General features: G+C 30.5%; 1 protein-coding gene across 1 annotated transcript; it reads right to left on the bottom strand.

Annotated features, from left to right (window-relative positions):
- Positions 1-329: 329 nt before the first annotated feature.
- On the bottom strand, positions 330-3494 carry LOC102611434 (protein DETOXIFICATION 35-like). Its single transcript, XM_006490598.4, has 7 exons — positions 2974-3494; positions 1922-2547; positions 1756-1812; positions 1200-1438; positions 994-1112; positions 821-907; positions 330-508 (listed from the first exon to the last, which is right to left on the bottom strand). Exons 1-7 carry the CDS (start codon positions 3244-3246, stop codon positions 431-433), a joined length of 1479 nt encoding a protein of 492 aa, XP_006490661.1. The 5' UTR covers positions 3247-3494; the 3' UTR covers positions 330-430.
- Between the last annotated feature and the right edge of the window lie 17442 nt (positions 3495-20936).

Here is a 20936-nt window from a genome sequence, read left to right as displayed (position 1 = left end):
GAGAGTTAGAAGCATGATTAAGAGGAAAATAAGTTTGTTATTCTAAATTCCAAAATCTTTCACCGAAAGGGAGATTTCTTTCATATAAATTATAACATCTCCAGTTTTACAGCTAAACATGGAGCCGCAATCAGTGAAAATCACTTCAAATAAGCTTCTTCAAGTCTTTGACACCGAAAAATTTATCATTGTGATGAAATATACAATAAATTAGCTTCATTTGAAAATTTTAGCCCATTTGGTTGAAGTGCTAAAAACTTCATCTCAAAATTGAGTCTCCAAGAAAATTGAAAGAGTTTCCGGTGCATAGCATTAGTAAACACTGAAAATAGATAAATAAGTATATATATTTAAAAAATTAAACAAGTCTAAATAAACAGACATTCACACAGAGACTAAGAAGATTCGGCGCTCTTTTGGTGGAGAAACTTCATACTCCATCAACAATCTTCTCATTACTAATGATTTGCCCACCCCACTTCCGCATTCGCTCTGTTGTTTGTTCCACCTGCATTCGAAATTGACACTTAATGATATAACTTTAATTCAGTCTTAAGTAACTGTTAAACAGAGAAATAAATCAAAAAGTTTTACTAGCACATTTTTTCGTCCTTTTTTTTCCCATCTTGTTTCATCATTCTTACCCAACATACAATAGATCTCTGTGAAACCAGCCACATTGTCATTTAAACTGGCTCATGCTTGTCTAGTATAATTTATTAAGACTGAAAAGTTATGAGGCTTACAAAATGAAGGTACTTTGTTTATATTGAGTGACTCAATCATTAAGTAATTTGCCTAGCTAAGAGGGTTTAGTTACCTCCTTGGTCCAGTTTGTTCTATAAAGTACAATCAGCAGCAACAATGTTTGCAATGCAGTCCCGCAAATCATGCCTGACCAAACTCCCTATAATAACAAAAATTATTAACAAAAGAACCACAGCCAAACAGATTGCATCTTCAAAAATTGAGTCATAATGTATGTAAGTATACCGTCACTCCCAGATTTGCTGTGTAACCAAGGAGGTAACCAAGAGGGAGACCAAAAATGTAATAAGAACCGATGTTGATATAAGCCACCATCGCTTGCCAACCACCACCAATAGCAACACCTATGATAACGATGTGAAAAAGTTATCAACCAGGGAATGAGCAGAATAAGAAGGCGGCTAGTTTTGTTGAAAAGTTTGAATTGAGACCTGAGATTACTGGCTGGACACTGTTAAGGACCATGGTGATCCCAAGAAGGAATGCTAGCTTAGCCACAGCTTGTTGCAGTTCTGCACTGCTGGTGAAAATAATGGCAAAATAGTCCTTGGTTATTAAGATAATAACCATAAAAAGGACTCCGATGAGAAGCGACTGAAATACTGTCACATAGACAGAGTATTTGGCTGCTCTTGGATGACCTAATCCAAGCTCATTGGAGACGCGCACGCTGGAAATGTGAAACAGATTAAAATATGTCCCAAGTGATTGAAAAGTAATGCATTTAACATGGAGAAATGCAGTGTCAAAAACTCAAAAATAACAGCAACACAACATGCATAGCATGAGAAACTCCTCATGTTATAAGCAAACTGCAACAGAACCTCCAAAAGCATTATCGTTACTATAGAAGACAATTAGAATCTCATCGTCGTGCCAAAATTCCTCATTTATTTTTTAATCAACAGTTCCTTTGATTACAATATATACCATGCATAATTCAATTTGCACTCTAAATAGAGCAGAATGACTTAACCTATTGTTTACCTTATTGCAGCATTAATGCCAATGAACAGCATAGCTTCCCAACCATTCAAGTTCATGCTGAAACATAACAATCGAAGAAATAATTAAAATGCCAAGTCCAAATTTAGAGTACATCAGAATTGTGAAGTCCCAATAACAGGACATGTACAAGTTATCATGAACTCACCATACAGAAAGTGAACCAACTGCAACTATTGCATTATCAAGGTGGCCAGTGAGAATAATGATACTCATCATATACCAAATTTCCAGGCAAAGCATCACAGCTGAGGCAAGGGAAAGCCTAACAAAGGCCCAAATCTCAATGAATGCTGCCCTGGACAAACCGTGCCAAGTCTCCTTGCACCAACCTATCACATATATAACCTGTCCAATTGCTATTATCCAGGATGAAATATCATATGCAATAGCTGCACCAGTCATGCCCCAATCGAACACATAAATGAAGACATAAAGCATTACAATGTGTACTACTAGAGCCACAAATCCAATCCAAGCAAATGCGCTGACTTTGCTTTGAGCTTGAAGGAACTTTTGAGTAGGAAAATTGATGGCAAGAGAAAATAATTGGGGGATTGTTAGGATTGTGAATTGTCCAGCAAGATCGGCTATCTGTTCTTCTTGCCCGAGAAGCTTTAGGATTGGAGATGCAAAGCAGTAAATGGGCAAGAGACAGACACACGTTACCGACAAAATCAACCAGGATCGTTGCATGTATACACCAAGCATATGAACTTGCCCTGCTCCAAAAGCTTGACCACAGAGTGTTTCCAAAGCACTCCCCATTCCAAGCTACAATACAATTTTTGCAAAACAAAATTAGTAAAAATTTTAGCTAGGAATAACAGCAATTTCATATTTGACAAAAAAAAGGGGGGGAAATCCCATTGCGGTCAATTTTGAAGTAAACCAATACAGAAAAAAGGATACTTGCATTCATATACAAAATTTATAAAGCAGAATTATATATCAAACATTGTTATGCTTTCAAAATTAAATTGAAACACAACAGTCACACCCAATAGCTCCCTTAATCACTGTGGTGCAATACACTGATTAAAGATTCAAAACAGAACTTAAAAAGCGTGTCACATCAAGTCATCGCTTGACCTAAAAGCAAAAGCTGAATGAAAAGTGCTACGTCAGAACAATAGTATGTAAGTTTTTAACAAAAAAAAAAAACCCAATATATATAAGAAAAGTGAGAAGTGAACTAACCATGAACCCAAAAGAGAAGGTGCCAATAACAGAAAGAGAAATGGTAACAGAAGAGAGCTCAATTTCACCAATATGGCCAACAAAAATATTAGTGAAAGAATTGGTGCCATAATTACACAAAATGTTAAACACAATAGGGGTAGCAATCTTCCACATCTTCACTGTCTCAGTCCAAAACACTGATTTGGCTTCCTTGAAGTTCTTCACAGGCTCATAGTCAGCAGCAGTAGGACATCCAATGACTGCACCGCCGTTCAGCAGTGGCTCCTCCATTCTTCTTCCGGCGATGATGTTACACGTGTAGGGTACTGATGTGCTGTTGATTTACACCGATATACAGCAGATAAGATATATTTTTGCCCTGATGACTTGGTCTTCGGCTGAGGGGGTTGTTTGTTTAGTTTTGTTTTGCACTCTTCTTTTTCTCTACGTATGAATGCAGTTGGTTTCGCTTTCTTGTTATTTGATTGATTGCTCTGCTTGCATACATTAAATGTCTCTCCTCCTGCATGGCATTTTATTAATTTCATATTTTACTCAATTCTATTGAATTAAAATTTATAAACTTTATTATTTATTTGATCTTCTAGGTGTGTGGTAGATCTATCTTGCCTCTTGTGTGTGCAAACTTGTAAACTATATTTCATAGAATTATGAGATATATTTTATTAAAAATAGATAAATTTAAGATCCAGCTACGTTATTTTAATAATATTCTACGCCACGGTTTAGATATCATTAATTAAATGGACAGAAGATTACTAAAATTTAATTATTTAACAATACTCAAAACTTTAGGATATGAATACCAAATAATCAACCATAAATTTAACTCTAAAATAGAACCTAAAGTAAAAAGCACAGTGTGATAAATCTTCTCAAAACCTACTTGTGTGGCAAATTTTGAAATTCTGGTCCTCACCTACTTGCCTATCAACTCTTAGCTATCAAGTCAAGTATAATTAAAAAGGCCCGTTTCTTCAAGAAAAACTTACAATTGTTGTCTTTTTGAGTTTGGTAAGTTGAATGAGCAAAACTCGTCCACGTATCATGTCTATGTACCAAAATTACACATTTTATTTGCGGATTTTTCTTTTAATTTTTAAATTAGTATGACTACATAATACATATTTGGGGATAGTTAGCATTTTGAACTACAAATGATAATAGCTCTACAAATGATGTAGCCCAACATCCATTGGTTCACAGTAGAGCGGACAAAATTTAACATGATTCGATTACTCGTTTTTTTGGGGGGTGTATATGTGGGTGTGTGTGTGTGTGTAATATTTATTAAATATATAAATATCAAACAGGTTATTGAATAATTCGTTTATTTTCCGTATCAGATTTGAGTCTTAATATTTTGACACGATTATTAAATAAATTGGGTTTAGGTCAATCTAAATTTAACACAATACGAACCTGACACGACCCGACAACCTGTTTTGCCAGCTCTAGTTCGCAGTGCTCATGGAAAAATCCAGCTTCGCTACGTTTTCTTCATTGACAAGGCATTTTTAACTTATTTTAGAGGTTTCCTCAACGAGGGAGATGACTGAACAGCATTGGACCTCTTTGCTTTTGGTTCATGGGCTTTCCCTTTGGGCTGGTGAGCGATGAGATCCATGTTGTTATTCGTTACCGCGGTGCAGTAGTATCTTGGGTAAATATTAAAAGTTGAAACTAGGCCTTTTGAGTTTTTGACACCCTCGAGATCTCCCATAAAACCCTTTCTTAATTGAAATTATTTAAATAATGAAACATAAATTAATTCATTTCTTATTTTGAACGGGAGTTCAATTAAAACACTTAGAATAACATATTCTTTTAAATTTTAATAAATTTTTTTCACCCACCCCATTTCATAATTTATATTTATATTAAAAAAATATGTTTTTAAGAAAATTATAAGAGTTTAGATTATGAACATAGAAACTATATATTAAAAAAAAATGTAATTAAGATTTTAGAATTTGCATGCATTTTACAAATAAAAACATAAAAGGTATGTGTGTTAGAATAAATTTAATTGGAAAGATGATTAATTTGAATATAGGTGACTATTATGAGTTTGTATTTTTATAAATTAAACTGAAAGTATTTTATAAAAATTAATAATAGCTCAAACGGGGATGTTATTATGTTTTAAGAGATCCACTCAATTATTAAACAAAAAGCAAGCAGTGATAAGGCTGAAACTGTCAAATGTTAGGGAGGGCTTGTACTGCTTCTCTTGAAGGTTGGATTGTAATGGATTGAAGCTATTCAGACCCCACATTTTATCCCAAAAGATCGCTCTTTTCTCCAAACTACAACTAGACGTGGACTGTGAGCAGAAAATTTATTTTCGTTTGAAACCCAGCCACCTTCTGCTTTGAACTACTTTCTTTTCAAACATCAAAATGTTATTATTTCGAAGTTCTTACTCTCGTTAGAAATAATAATTTTACGGGCATTTGATAGCCCATATGTGGCGTGGTGGAAACAAACTTAATTATGGGTCCGGTTATGTTGGAACTGTTGTAAAGTAGAGTACGAATTATAACCACACACCTAAACTAATAAATAGTAAAAAATATATTATGCCTTTGATCGTGTGGTTATGAAAAAGTATTCTACTTTAGAACAATTCCAACATAACCGGGCCCATAATTTAAAATCTATTAAGGTTGTAAATACAAACACTTATGATATAATCTAGAGATATACCGAGTATTAATTCAAAGGAGTAATGATACAGCCACAAACTCTTGTACAAACTTATTTTGTACAAACTGACGTGGCATTAATTCATTGGTTGAATGAAAATATAAATTAATAAAAACAAATCATGTGGGCCAAGTGATATTTAATTCAACCAATCTTATTATGCCAAATCAGTTTGTACAAAATAAATTTGTACAATAGTTTGTGGTTGTATCATTACTCAATTCAAAAATTCCACTTTGCATTTTATGAGAACTTAGCTCGGTGTTATAATTATATAGAAGATGAACCAAAGAAAATCTTGTTTTAGCTTACAAACCTTCTTATAATTGGTAAAAATTAGTTGTACAAGAAGTCTCAAGGCATGATTAGTAACTTTTGAGATTTTTTTTCTTTTTCCAAGGAGCGATGTTATATTTTTTTTTTAAATAACATTTTTTATATTTCTGTTGATTTGTTTTTCCTATTCTAATGTCCCTTTTATCTAAGAAATAAATAGGAGTCCATTTTGAGATTAGAATTTAAATTAAGCCACAATATATACATAAATTAATGTAGTATTATTCAAAAAGATAAATAATAATTAATGAATGAAAAGTCTCAGCTATAATAATAATAATAATAATTCTCTAACAATAACATCCTCTTTTTAACAGAATTAGAAATGCTACTAAAATATTAATAAACATATTTAAAAAAAAAAAACACGTTATCCATTAACAATAGAAGATGAGATGTGGAGAATTAAGGCAACGTAGAGAAGCAATAGGTGAAAGACTTTAGAGATGGGTGATTTTGTTGAATTTTCTCTAGTGACAGTCACAGAGCTTCATTTGCTTTCTGACGGGTCCATAATACCTTTACTCCCTCATGAATATTATGTTCAATTATATAAAAGAAAAGTAAGTGGTCGATCAATAGAATTAATAAAAATATATAATTAATTTAATTTTTTAATTGTAACTCGCCATGTTCACTAGCGAACTTGAGCTCCTTTAGGGCCTCAACTAAATCTCTAGGGAGAGTGATGGCGAAGGGCAAATTCAGTATAACGTATATTTCATTAACCGCTACTAATTAACATTAATATTGTTAATTAATGTGTGCATTATGTGGAACACGAAAAATGATTAACCTAGCAATTAAATTTGAAATAGAGTTTTTGTTGTAGAGCCTTTATAAGTAGAGATTTTTTTTAAAAAAATTAATTGTTTAGTTGAGTGTTTTTAAAGTTATGTTATGAAATAAATGAAATAAAATTGTTAAATAAGTATATGATATTTTAATATTTTAATATTAAAAAAAAATTCAACCACTACTCTCAAAAGTTTAGAATTTGAGTTTGTACTAGTAAAGTCAAAATAATTTATTTAATATTTAAAAATTCTCTCTACTAAAAAACAACTAAATAACAAAAAAAAATTAAAAAGAGCTTATGACATTAAATAAATAACTTATTATTACTAGATAAACTATATCGAACAAACAATTAGTTAGGATTTGTTAGGAAAAATTTTAATCCGTGTGTGTAGGAGGATTTGATCTAGTGCACAACGTGCGCGATTACACACGTGTCATGATCGATTAAGGGTTGTAGGGCTCACATCAGAAGTCTCTTGAAAAAAATTGTTTGCATTTTCAAAAAAAAAAAAAAAAAAACAGTCTTTCACGGCACATAATGATTTTGTTCACAATCACAAACTGTTTTATTTTTCTCTGAACTTATTGATCTTGATGACATCACAAACTCCGCTCCCACTTTACATGACCATGAACACTGCTGATCAGATCAAATTGTAGTATCCTATGAAGCAACTTTTGTCTTTGTGGGGCACTAGAAGTGTACTATAACATTTGCAGCCTCATGTATTGAGGGAAATTGTCATTATTGCCATGAAAAAGACGCGATTATTGCTGATAAATTAAACAAACGAGTGATTAAAAATTGTACATAGGCATCATAACCAAGGGGAATAAAATTGCAACATATACACCATTTGTGACTTGAATTCCAAAGTACAAATTCAAAGGATGATACATATTTCGATGCACATGCACATATCTTGAGCTTGCTAATTGTTGCAACTATTTTGCCATATGTATGTATATTCATTCTCAGACGTGGGAGCATTAAAATCTAATGCGGTCTAATAGTATTAAAATCTAACTCTATTAAATTGTCTGGCTTAATAATGTATCTGCATAAAAGAAAAATGAGGTGTATAACAACGCTGCATGGTGGATTCACAATCCACTGCCTTGATCCACTTGGCTACATCCGCCCCTCCGCTATTTACACAATTTTGAAATACAAAGATCTAAAATTCAACCATTGATTATTTTTGTTTATCTTATCTTACTTATGAAGAGCCAAATGAAGATCGAAGAGCAGAAAACTACAACCTTTCTATTGTCTTTTTTCTTTGCTATGAAATTAACTGTAAAATTAGAAACTAATTTCTAATTAATAATCTAATAATAAAATTAGAAATTTAGTAATTTATTAGTAGTATTAGCGCATACCAACAATATCATACTAAATCAAAGAAAGAAAAGCATAAAAATACTTAAAAGAACTAAAAAAACTACTAAAGAACCCCGATAAAGAAACCCGACTAAATAACGAATCAACATAGACCCCCCAGCGGAATTACTTCTGAATAAATTTCAAATCATATATAAGAATCATAGCATTTCGTGATTTGTTGGTAAATTTATTTTGATTCTCTATCAACCAAACCAATAATGTGGGACCATTAACATGGTTAAAGCTAAAGTTTGAAGTCTAGATATAGCGCGGTACTTTTTCTACTACTATGTTTTATCATAGAATATAAATATTTTCAAAATGAATGATTAATAATAACTATTGGACTTTTTTCTATTCAAAATAAAACACTCATGTTGATAAAAAGATTTGAGCCTTTTATTGGTATTGGAAATTTTATTGAAAAATATTGGAAAAATAGGTCTTTCAACCATTTCATTTTTATGCTGAATCGATGACCTTTATATAAAGTAAGAAGAATTCTTTGGATTTGAAGAAAAAAAAAAGAAACATCTTTGCTGACTATATATATATATATCCAAACTGATTAGCTTAATTACTATGGGTGAATGGATAAATTGATGTTGTTTTTTTTTTTCTTCACATGAAATAGTTAAGAACAATTGCTAGATATCCCAACATCTAATACTAATTTTGAGTGCGACATCATCCAATAAATGAGTGACATATAGCATTAGAATTCAAGTTGAACTGAAATGATGGGATCCCTTACATTAAGCTCTTATCAGAAAATGTTATAATTTTGCCCTTACCATAAAAAAAAAAAAAAAAAATTCTGGACGGTTGAATCATCGATGAGGAATAAGTTGGGGCAGGTTTAGCATTATTCTGTTCTAACTGTGATTGAAGCCCATGTTGAAGTGAAGACCCGTCAAATAAGTTTCAACCTTCAATATGGGCCTTCGGCCTTTAAAGAAAAAAACAAGAGCTTTCCTCCATTGATACAGCCGCAGAATCCATCTCAATTTTTATGCTTTTCGCCTGATCCAAGTTTTGTCACCAAAAATTATTACACTTGCTAGTGATTATTACTAAGATAAACAAATGTTACTCGCGGATTAAGTTCGATCTTAATTATGATAAGTTCATATCAAGATTCGATGGGACGGTGTAATAAGTAATATTAAAACTTATGTAAATCACTCAATTGATAAATGTCACGTCACTTATAATAATAATAATAATAAATTAAAACTCTTTTAGATGACCTCTCTATTAGGGCAAAAGAGTCCTATTTTTAAAGTCACTGACAATTTTATTCCATTTCTTTTACAAGATAACTTTAAAAATTGTGAATAAAGGTAATCACATATTTTTTTACTAAAAACTATGATTAATAAACTAACCGGACCTTAATCTTTTTTAAGAGGCACTTTATTACAATCGGGATACACTTTAGTATGAAAAACAAACTTTCTTTAAAAAGTCAAATTAATGAAAGTTTTTATGGTAAGTGGCACTACATTTGACAATCAAAGCAGGTGGTTGAGGGATGAGCATCACTTGGTAGAATTATAGGAAGGTGCAAAATAATTAGCTATAGGGGGCAATGCATTATAAAGGAGATGAAGGGTAGATCGAGAAATATAGGTTTCTCTTTTGTTGCTAGATTTCATTTTTAGAACCAACCCTCCACCCCACAAAATGGGACATAAAAACATATACGGATAAGGTAGAATTGCCATGGCACCAACTGATAAATCAAAGTTTTGCTGTCACACAATTTGAACCACACAATATAATCAACGATGCAAAACATATTGTAATTAAGAGAGAGAGAGAGAGAGAGAGAGAGAGAAGAATCAAGAAAATAAATGCGTTTCAATTGCGAAAATACTAATACTATTCTCCCTTAATGCATGCATGGCTCTTTAATTCTAATACTAAAAACCGAAAAAGTGCTCGAAGAACACTGAATTTACTAAGGCAACAAAACAAAAAAATAAAAAAAAATGATTATCAGCGCAATTTATGGTTCAACTGTTGGAACACGTGTTGAATTTTAAAAATTATATTTTTTGACTAACTTTCCTTAACTAATCATCCCCAATTCGAAATCCCACGAGAGACAATTTGAATTTCAGCCATCCCTAATTTAAAGAAGAAAAAAAAAATGTTTAAATTTTGTAAAATAGTAGTAATGATTTGGCTTTGAAGGAGGAAAAAGGCATGGGATTCTGGTATGTGTGAACTATTCAATCATCATGTATAGAAGAGAAGACCCGCCAAGCGGCGGCAGTCATTTTGAAATCTTTGAATTTTGTTGAGGTGCTCTGAATTTAGATTGATCCAAAATTCTCTTCTTTCTTTCATTTTTTTGCGGCCCTTTTTTTGGTGCTCTTTCACGTGTCTCCGAATGCCGAGTCAAGAGTGTGCACGCAAACGCATTCTCTTGACGTTAAGAAGAGAGCGTGTGTGAATCAGCCAATAACCAATTAATTAACAAAAACCTTAAATTATTTATTGTTTTTTATTTCGGTCTATAATATTGAAGTAATGAATAGTGCCAAATATTATTAAATTTCACTTCAGATTATGCAGTAATGATATGTGTTGTGATGTATCATTTATTAAATTACTAATAATATTTTATAAAATTTCAAACAAATGTTACATCATTTAAATTTGGATGGTAAAATAAATAAAATTATTTAAAAACTACTTGCCCGAATTTTTATTTATTTTAATAATAGATATTAATTCAAAATAATTTACATTTAATTTCAATTTTAGGCAAATACCGAGTTGGAGATGCCCCAACGCAGATGGCATTGTTTACACCGTTAGATCCACACCATAGGATTCATTCAATATAATTTATTATCTTCAAAGAAATGAAAGCGCGGCAAAATTTAGGGGCTTTTGCAGCAGTACAAAAACCTTGCCTGCAACTGATGATGATCATCATCATCGCATAATAGATTCTGCTTTTGGACAGAAAGCAAAGCAGTCTGATTTGATCTTTGATTAGCAGTTTATAAGCCAATAATATGATGAAGCGTAGGCACGTCAAAATCAGAGGGGAGTTAGAGAAATAAATCTAACGGCTCCGATTCACCAACGAGGAATGGTGCTTTTTCGTATCGGGGCCGCTTTGATAACGGCGCTCGATCAGAGTGTGTGCTGCGTGTAATAAACAAAACAAAACAAGGCAACAAAAGAGTAGTAAATTTGGCATGGGACGGTGTCTTTTGTTTTTTTTCCACCTTTTTTGTTTTTTGAAGACGGCTTTTGCAGTAACTTATTTGATTTTGACAACTCACTTCTTGAATTCTTCTGTCCCTCACCGGCGACAGCGGGCTAACTAAAACCTGTGTTGCCTCGAAATATAAAGAATTTCTTTTTTTTTTTTTCTTTCTCAATCACAAGTCATTAATAATTTTTTCTTGAAGAAATTGTGTTGATTTTTGACAGGTGAAAAAAATAGAAGAAGAAGAAGAAAAGTTTTAAGTTTCCTAAATTTATATGTATAAATTAAATTACATTTTAATTTAGAAGAACATTGGAGAGTTGAACTTTTAATTTTTTTTATAAGAATTTTTAGTTATTTTAAGATAGCTCGAACAACTAAAAAAAAAATGCCTAGCAGCACATGTATTTCTTATATACAAAGAGTTTGGAATACAGCCGCGGAATCTCATTAAACTAATACTCAATAAATTGATAATCTCAATTAAATAATAGTTTTTTTGTCTGACTTAGGACTAACTTGATAAAGTAATAGTTCAATAAATTTATTATATAATGAATTTTCAAAAAACAAATATCATTTTTCTATAGGACACAACTAATACATAAATTAATAGTTAACTAATTTGAGACTAAATACATATAATATGTCTATGAAGTTCTTTTAAAATAAATTTAAGCGTTGCTTGCCTTTTCTTGAAATTGATTTCGACTTGAATTTGATCTCTAATTGTTTGTTTGTAACGTTGAAAGAAATTCTATTGTGGTATTGTTGCTTTAGAAAAAGAAAATTATTCAATATCACTATTGTTTTGAGTGCTTCTTTTCACAAGATGAGCTCTATAGTAAAACTAATCTTCAACTTCTTCCTCTTTATCATTTCCTATTATACTTGCAATAATTTGGTTGTCACTCAAAATCGGAATCATATCATATAACTTAACAGAATTGTTACATTCTTTAATTATACTACCTTTATATTCATAAAAATTCCTATTATGGACGCGATATTATCTTTATAAATTAATAATTAATAATTTATCAAGATATGAATATTAGCTATACTAATAGATTTATCGAGATTCTACTGTATGTCAAAAGAGCCACCTTAGATGTCAACACAATACCTAACTTAATAAAGCACATGTTGAAGGCCGATAAAGATCATTTCCTGATATGAGTTCTAATAAATTTTTAAAAATCACATGTCATGTGTCTTTAAGTGATAATATATGGACAAGATTTAATTTTTTTCATTGTCTTTATTTATTAACTACCAACCACCCACATGTATTATTACTCAGGAGAATTTAAGATCATGAAAATCCTAATCCTTTGAAAACTATACAAAAGAAGCCAACGTTAGAGCGAATGCATTTCTTCATATGTTCCTTCCTATAAATTAAATTCTTGATTTGCAAATAATAACACCTCATGTGATCACAACATTAAGGAGAATGTGATTTTTTAAGAGACAAAAAAAAATATAACAAAAATCTCTTCCACAAGTTTTCTTTTGCCAATTTTTTTTTGGGGGAAACTCCATTTTTCTCTCAGATTCTATCAAACCAATCACACCCACGCAAGCTGTAGAACTCGTGTTAATTGTGTGGTGTTGGAGTGGGGGAGAAAATTTGATAACCAATTTGCGACGGGGCTTTCAATTTTCAAGTAGTGTATGTTAAAACGTTTTGGTGAGTGATGATGGAACAGTTAACGGCAAAACAAAACTACATCAAGAGTTGTTCAGATGACAGCTAAATAATAAAATCCACGCGCTTGCAAATTGCGATGGGTATGTATGCATTTTGGAACAAATTAATTTGGTAACATTTATAAATAAAATAATAATAAAAACAAAGTAAAGTCATCACCATTTATGTATTTAATATTCATTTATTTTGGAATTTAGGTGGCTTCTCATCGTTTGGGTCATGTTGTGGTATCGTCTTAATACACTTTTCCTTAGTAGGTAAGACTCACGTACGAAAATAAGTCTTAATTAAAAATCTCTTATGTGAAATAATTATTGATAGAGAACAAATAAGAATCTGAAAGAGACAGATTGACCTTAAAGTTTAAAATCGAGACTAATTTAATTCTAAAGTTAAGTGAATTCATAAAAACTAAGTGTTTGTTTGGTATGACTTATCTAATGACCATAAATGATTATTTAATCCCATAAGCTCTTATTGTAATTTTTATTGTTGTTTGATTTTTTTTTTTAGTGGAGCTTTTAGAGCTTAAATAAGCTATTTTGCTTCTATTAGTAAAATCTCAAATTTTGGGCTTTTGGGAGTAAAGGTTGATTTTTTTTTAAATATTAAAATATCTAAAGTATCATCTACTTATTTGACAATTTTATTTTATTCGTTTCATAATATAACTTAAAAAAACTTGCCTACTAAAGTAATTTAATAGATTTTTAATAAAAGCTCTTATTGATAACCAAACAAATAAATTTTTTTAGGTAAAAGCTTTATTTGTAAAAACTCCACTTAAATAAACTTTACTTGAAAAGCTGTACCAAACGGAGCCTAAGATAAGAGTTTGATATTCTTATTGAAATTAATATATATTATTTACTTTTTATTATTTTTATAATATCTAATAACTCTCCTAATATGTAAAAAATAAAAAATAAAGAAAAAGATTAATAAAGGGTGATATTTGATATTGAGAATACAAAATATATATTCATTATAAGAAAAATTGTTTAAAATTAACAAAAAAGTATAAAAAAATGTCTTATTGTCAATTTTTTATTCACACAAAATCTATATTTCTTATTTTTAGTATTTTATTTTCAATTTATATGATTAACCTAATTTATAATAAATTTGAATAAAAGTGTCTATGAAACCAAGGGTAATACTATAAAATTATAGTGTCAGGAGGACTATTGGGTATTTGGGTATTACGAAAATAGTGTATTGATTTCATTAGGAAAAATTGGCAATCTCCCATAAATAAATTAGCTGAGAGATTGGAGCTCAAAAAAAAAAAAAAAAAAGAAAAGATAAATAGGGTAAAAAAAATAAAATAGAAATGAAAGGTAAACTTTAAATGTGTTGGAATTGAATACAAAACTTTTGCTCCGATATTATTTTAGAGAAAATAGTTAACCTCTACATTTTAAGCACAAAAAAAGAAAGAAAGAAAGAAAGAAAGATGGTACCGTACTACGATTCCGTTGATTTATATGTTTTTGCATCATTGGATGTAGCCATGAAAAAATCCCATCATTAACTGAAAGTATATAGTAATTTAGAATTTAAACCCATTAAAGCCTATCGATATTACATTATAAATGAAGAGCATCTGTCTTTATTGATATAAAACATTAAGACTAAAAAAAAGGCTATTTTTCAAAAAACAGAACTTTCATCATTAAAAGAATCAGGAACTTCAGTCGGACCAAGAATGTTGATAATTATTTGCAAATCTAATTATCTATTTACAAATTAATCGAAATACATTCAAGAAGATTTCAATGTGCTCAGTTTATTTGTGTCAATATTATTGAGATTTCACTGCAGACAAAAATTGACAGCATTATGGCGCCATGGATTACGTTTCAATTGAATTCATCCAAGCTTTTATTATTTTATTTATGTAAGCTTACAAACAAGCAGAAATAACAACAAGGCCTCCAAAATTTTCTGACAACACCAAGAACTAATGCATTTGTTTATTTATTGTGGTCCTAATTAATAAGCTTACAGTTTTTACAAATTTTTTAGGTCGAGTTGATATGGAAATAGACAAACGATCTACATTAGGGGGAAATTTTTTTTTTTTTTTTTTAAAAAAGGCTGTATTGAAATAAATGGTGCATTAATTTCGTGGAATAAATGTTGCATTGAGTACGTAGCAAGTTATCCTTTAGTTTCAATTGAAACGAGGGAAAACAAATCAATAATCAAGCTAGCTTGGCTGTGCCTTGTTTTATTAAAAATAATTGAAGTTATAAACCTAGGCCATGCCTTAACATTCTATGTAATTAAAATGTTTGGTTTGTCTAAACTATTTAAACTTTAGACTTTGATAGTTTCCCTAACATGCAAGGTAAGGTGTCACATTTAAATTATGCATGCTTACTTGCTGTTAATTATTTTATATTTTTCAAGTTAGACTATCTCAAAATCTTTATCATGGTATCTCTATTGAGATCTACATAATCTTAAAATTGATCTCTTGAAATCCGCATAAACTCTAAAACTGAATTAATGTTTTACTTAATAAGACCTGTTAAAATTGTCGTTAATATATTGTTTCTAACATATATTTCACAAGATAAATTCGATTCAACAACCGCTCATTTGACATGAACTGTTATCGATATAAGATATGTGAGTGAGTTTATTCATGACATTTGTACTTGTTAGGCAAATTGGTTCTTTAAATCACATGCTATGGGAAAAAAAAAAACAATTAAGGGTGTCAAATTATCATGACATAGTTCCAATCCCTTTAATCAGTCATTAGAAACGAATTGTGCTTACAAAAATGTGAAGTTGTTCATATTTCTTATTTACAACTTCATTTTCTTACCTAAATTTAGCTCCTTTTCCCAAGAACGAATTAACAAATGCAATCAAGTTGGTCACCCCAATAATTTGTAACTAATTTCGAACCCAAAGAAAAACCAAAGTCGATGCTCACCTAATCAAATTGCCAAAGTGGGGGCTCAATTGGGACCATCTAATCAAAAAGTGAGGGTCCTAAAGATAAATCCCCCTATTAATTGAAATTTGCTTTTGCATGCGCATCATACATCATGCGACCATAATGAAATTATCCACAAAAGAAAAAAAAAAAATCCATGCTCTATAAGATTTTTATCAATCTTTAGCTAGTGGTCCTCAAGTTTCCCATCAACCCAACTCTTTGCCAGCTTTGGAATCTTCTCAGTTTATTGTAAAGTGGTTTATTGCATTGAAAATCATATACGAGATTGTTTATTATATCTGCATTTTTCTAATATATATATATATATATATATATATATATATATGGATCAAATGTTTGGATGTACTGGGCAATGTTTGGGTTTGATTTAGTGATTTTTTAGCTTATCATGACTCGATACAACTATATTGAATTGAATCGAACCAATTAAATTGGGATCAGCTTTTTTTTTTCCATTTCGATTCTTTTTTTTTTATAACCAATTTAATGGTGTTTTTGGGATTGAGGTTGAACAATTATAACTTTTAAGTTACAATATTAAAGTGTTTGGTAAACACAAGTTGCTGTAACTTGTAAGTTGTATTGATATTATTTTTCACTTATATGATAACAAATCTATTATATCTTTAATAATTTTATCAAAATTATTATTTAAAGTTTATATTTACTTTATATTATTAACTTTTATTTTATAATTATTTTTTTTTAGCAGCTGTAATTTAAAAGGAACAACACATCAATTCTAAATATGACATAAAAGAAACCAATCAATTCACAAAATTAAGAATAAGTATTTTATACGACACTTGGTTTGATTATGAAATGATCTAGTGAATAACGTCGCCCACATTATTGAACACAAATGAACATATTAAACAATTTTTTAGTTATGTATTAACCAAACAATAGCTAAATAAATATTTTTTTTCTCCATTGAAATATGTAAAATCGCGCAAATTCTCCGAAATATTTTAATGTAATTTGGTAGTCGAACTTTCATTTGGATTTTAGAACGGATATTTGATTGGATGGTTGTTTAGTAGAACAATAAACAACAATATAACACTTTTTTTTTTTTTGAAATTAACAATATAATAATGCTTTAATAGAACAATTCAAGATGGTCATCTAACTACATAAATCCAAAGCGCAATTTAATTAAATCGTTAAAATTGATGAAAAATTAGTTTTAAGGGGTCTTTATTTCATTATTCGCAAAAAACCAAAAGGACACCGAGCGATAGTCAATTTCTTGTTAATATGAATATTAAGTGGTCCCGCCAAAGAGGATTTAATAAATTTTAAAGTACTTAAACAAATAATTAAATCGCTAATCAATTGCTTAAGAACATGTAATCCACAATTACCTGTCAGCCGCTCTGACTCTACCGCCAGCTTTTTTGTGTCATTGCGTGGTGTGTGGGTTTCGTGTGGCACGGATCGCGTGTGCGCGTACACGCGTCACCAAAGCGCGTAACGTCTTCCGTTTTAAAAAAGTTTCACTCTCACCTGGCGTAAGCTAAATTCCAAAATAGAAACCGGCTACCCCCGGTTTAACTCAAAACCCCCGGAACTTAACAGGGCCCACGTGGAGTTAAATTCCAGTAATGCCCCTAGTTGCCGCGAGTTAGGACTGATTCGTTTTTCTGTTAGGCAGTCTCCGCCAACTCTTTTTTGCCTTTTCCAATTGAAGTAATGTGGAATAATTAAATGACCAATTTGCCCTTGTATATTTATAATTAGCTTTTAATTAGGTGGAGTGGTGGGTGCATATCATGAGAAGAATCAACATACTAGATAATGCAAAATAGTTTGGTACCTTTGGATTTAGCCACCAATGTATATAAATAATATATAGTTTCGTTTTTCTAACTGTCATTTATCGCAATATTTCTTTTTATTTAAAAATTGTTATTCATCAGTATCTATTATACTCACTATATATTTGTTCGAGAAAAAAGATAATTTTTTTTAATAACCCAAAGAGAGACGATAGTTACTTGTTTCAAAGGTGATTTTTGATGAACTTTTCAAACACAAACATTCACATATTTTAAAATTAACTAACGACGTATAACTTAATTTGCGTATGACATCTTATTGAAACTAAATACTGAATAAGGGTAATTAACTAGTTCAAAATATGCATATCAAAACGTATGAAATTGTGCACCGAATGAGAACTCCGTGTAAATCTTTTTGAAGTTAGATCGGGAGAGCGCATATTTAGAAAATAAAATAGTTAGGCAAAATACAAATGGCAAATGATATGTGCTTGACACGTGAAGGTAGATGAGAGGCATAGATTCAATTAGAAAGGGAGAAAGAATGAGGTAAAAGTAGATTGGATGGTTTAGTTGCTAACCAATTTTCTCAAATGATATTTGCCTACACGCAACCAACAACAACTGAAATGCTAGACAGTGAATACTTTTGTTTCAAGAATTTCACAATTGGTGCATTTATGAGAGATTTTGTTGGGGGGCCAAGAAAATATCTTTCCCAAATCACTTTTGATTTTATACATTTTACTAAAAGCAAAGTTGACCCACCTTTTAAATTTTCAAATGCGAGTGGAGATACTCCAATCTTTTAAGTGGTATATGCTTACAGATTTTTCGTATCGGGGGGTCAAAAATTGCTTCAGCTGTAAGACTCAACGGGAGTGTTTGTGACGCGAAAATGGAAAATAATGATAAAATTATTGTCAAATGGGGTGTTATTTTATTGAAATTAAGATGCTCTCTCCAATGAGGAAATTGGCATTTGTTTAAAAGAAATATGTTGTAAAGTTGTTAGAAATGGCTTAGTTTTTAAGCCATTTGAGAGGAAAGGGAAAGCCTAAAAGTCATTCTCAAATTATTATCAATTGATTAAGAAAAATAATTAATTTCAATGGAAGCAAGAACCAAAAAGGATAAAACCCTAGTGAAGAGAATAACCATAGCTTGAAGAAGTGATACTCAAAGTAGAAATCATCATTTAATGAAAAAAATAACTAACTTATTGGATATTAATGTGCGCGTGCGCGTGCGCGTGTGCGCATGCAAGATTAATGTAAATTTTTTAACAAATATTAAAATTATTAACTCTTATAAATTGTAGAAACCTGCCGTCAATTAAATTCGGCTGAATTTTGAGATATTTGATTAATTTCGAACCATTAAATCTCACCATCATTTTTAATAAATTAATGTCAGAATCTATTAAATAATACGCATTGTTTCAAGAGCAAACCAACCCGTTACTATTTAATCTTAAAACCCAAAAAAAAAAAAAAAATTAATGCGGCAAACACTAAGCTTTAAATTTGAAGGCTAGCAATGAATCAATAAATTAAATGCCCTTTATATTGAGCCTTGAATACGCTGCATGCATGTAATTAATCCCGTGTATTGTGCAAGTAAATTATTAGTAATTGTTTCAACTTCATAAAAGATTCCAGCCGTACGTTGGTTGCGGTAAGGGATGATTAAAAATGTAAATATGGGCAACACTAGGATGCTTCAAGAAATTTATTAAATACTTGTAAAATTAGCAATTTTTTGTTAAATGTAATACGAGTAATATATCACATCGATCTTCTTAAGAAATGTCTTTTACGTGTAGATTAAAACATAAAGAAAAATGATCAAAAGTAAAATTTGGCAATGTTATTGAAAGTAGTATATATTTTAGTTATTTGTCGAGTAGGGTCTACTTATTGTATCTTAAGAATACTACATTTTGTAGTATTGTCAAGTAATCAAAAAATTAATAAAATTTGGTCATCTTTGATGCTACCTAAGTTATGAGATACGATACTCATGAAATATTATACTTACGGCCTTTCAAAAAAAAAGAAAAAAAGAAAGAAAGAAAGAAAGAAAGAAATCGGCCTAACACTTAAATTAAGATGGTCGATATCAAATTTGATTTTTTTTTCTAAGGTTGTCATCTTTTCATTCATAATTTAAAGTTAACTTTTTCAAGAATCACTTATATTTTTCCCGGTTATTATGAATTGACTTATTTTAACAATAAGAACAACAATTTTTATTTACCTATTTTAAAAATAAGAATAACAACCTTTTTTTTTTATATTTCATGTGGAGCTTTGAAAGAAGTTAATTAATTATCTTTAATGGTAGCAGTTAAAGATATTTTAATTGAGAATTTTTTTAAAAAAATTTGAGTGAGCTAGGTCAAGGTCTTTAATTACATGACTGCATGACTCGATACATTTGCCCAAAAATATTATAATTCAGTCAACAACTCTTTTTTTTTTAAAAAGATCAAATAATATATTCATGCATGACACAAATGAGAAGGATATAAAAACTCAACACATTTTTCTCATGTACGGCAGGCATTTATACAATAATCTTCATTCTCCTCTTTGCATTTTTCTCACGTAATGAAAACTTGTCACCCCTTCTTTCATTTGGCACATGCATATTGATCTTAAATTCTCCTAGAGTTAATATACAAAGTAATAATCAATCTGATTTGTGAAACCATCGACTAAGTAGAAGGACTCAGACAAATTTAAGGGCCACAAATTAGGATAATGTATTATAGAAGAAATTGTTGGCCACAAAATCCATTAAATGAAACTAGTAGCTACAAATCCAAGCTACGTATTTGTACATGACGATTCTACCTTCAAATGGCAAAGTTGTCCTGTGAAAATGAAATTACTCTCGAGGAATTTAACTTTATAACTTGAGGCAACAAAATATATTTACTTTTCTAAGCAGAAACTTATGTTACAACCCCTTCATTTATTTTTCGTTCGGTATGTCGGAGCCGAATCTTTTAATGG

This window comes from Citrus sinensis, chromosome 9 (genome assembly GCF_022201045.2).
Source record: "Citrus sinensis cultivar Valencia sweet orange chromosome 9, DVS_A1.0, whole genome shotgun sequence".
Lineage (NCBI taxonomy): Eukaryota > Viridiplantae > Streptophyta > Magnoliopsida > Sapindales > Rutaceae > Citrus > Citrus sinensis.
Note: the sequence above shows the minus strand (reverse complement) of the source record. Positions and strands in the feature narration are given on the sequence as shown.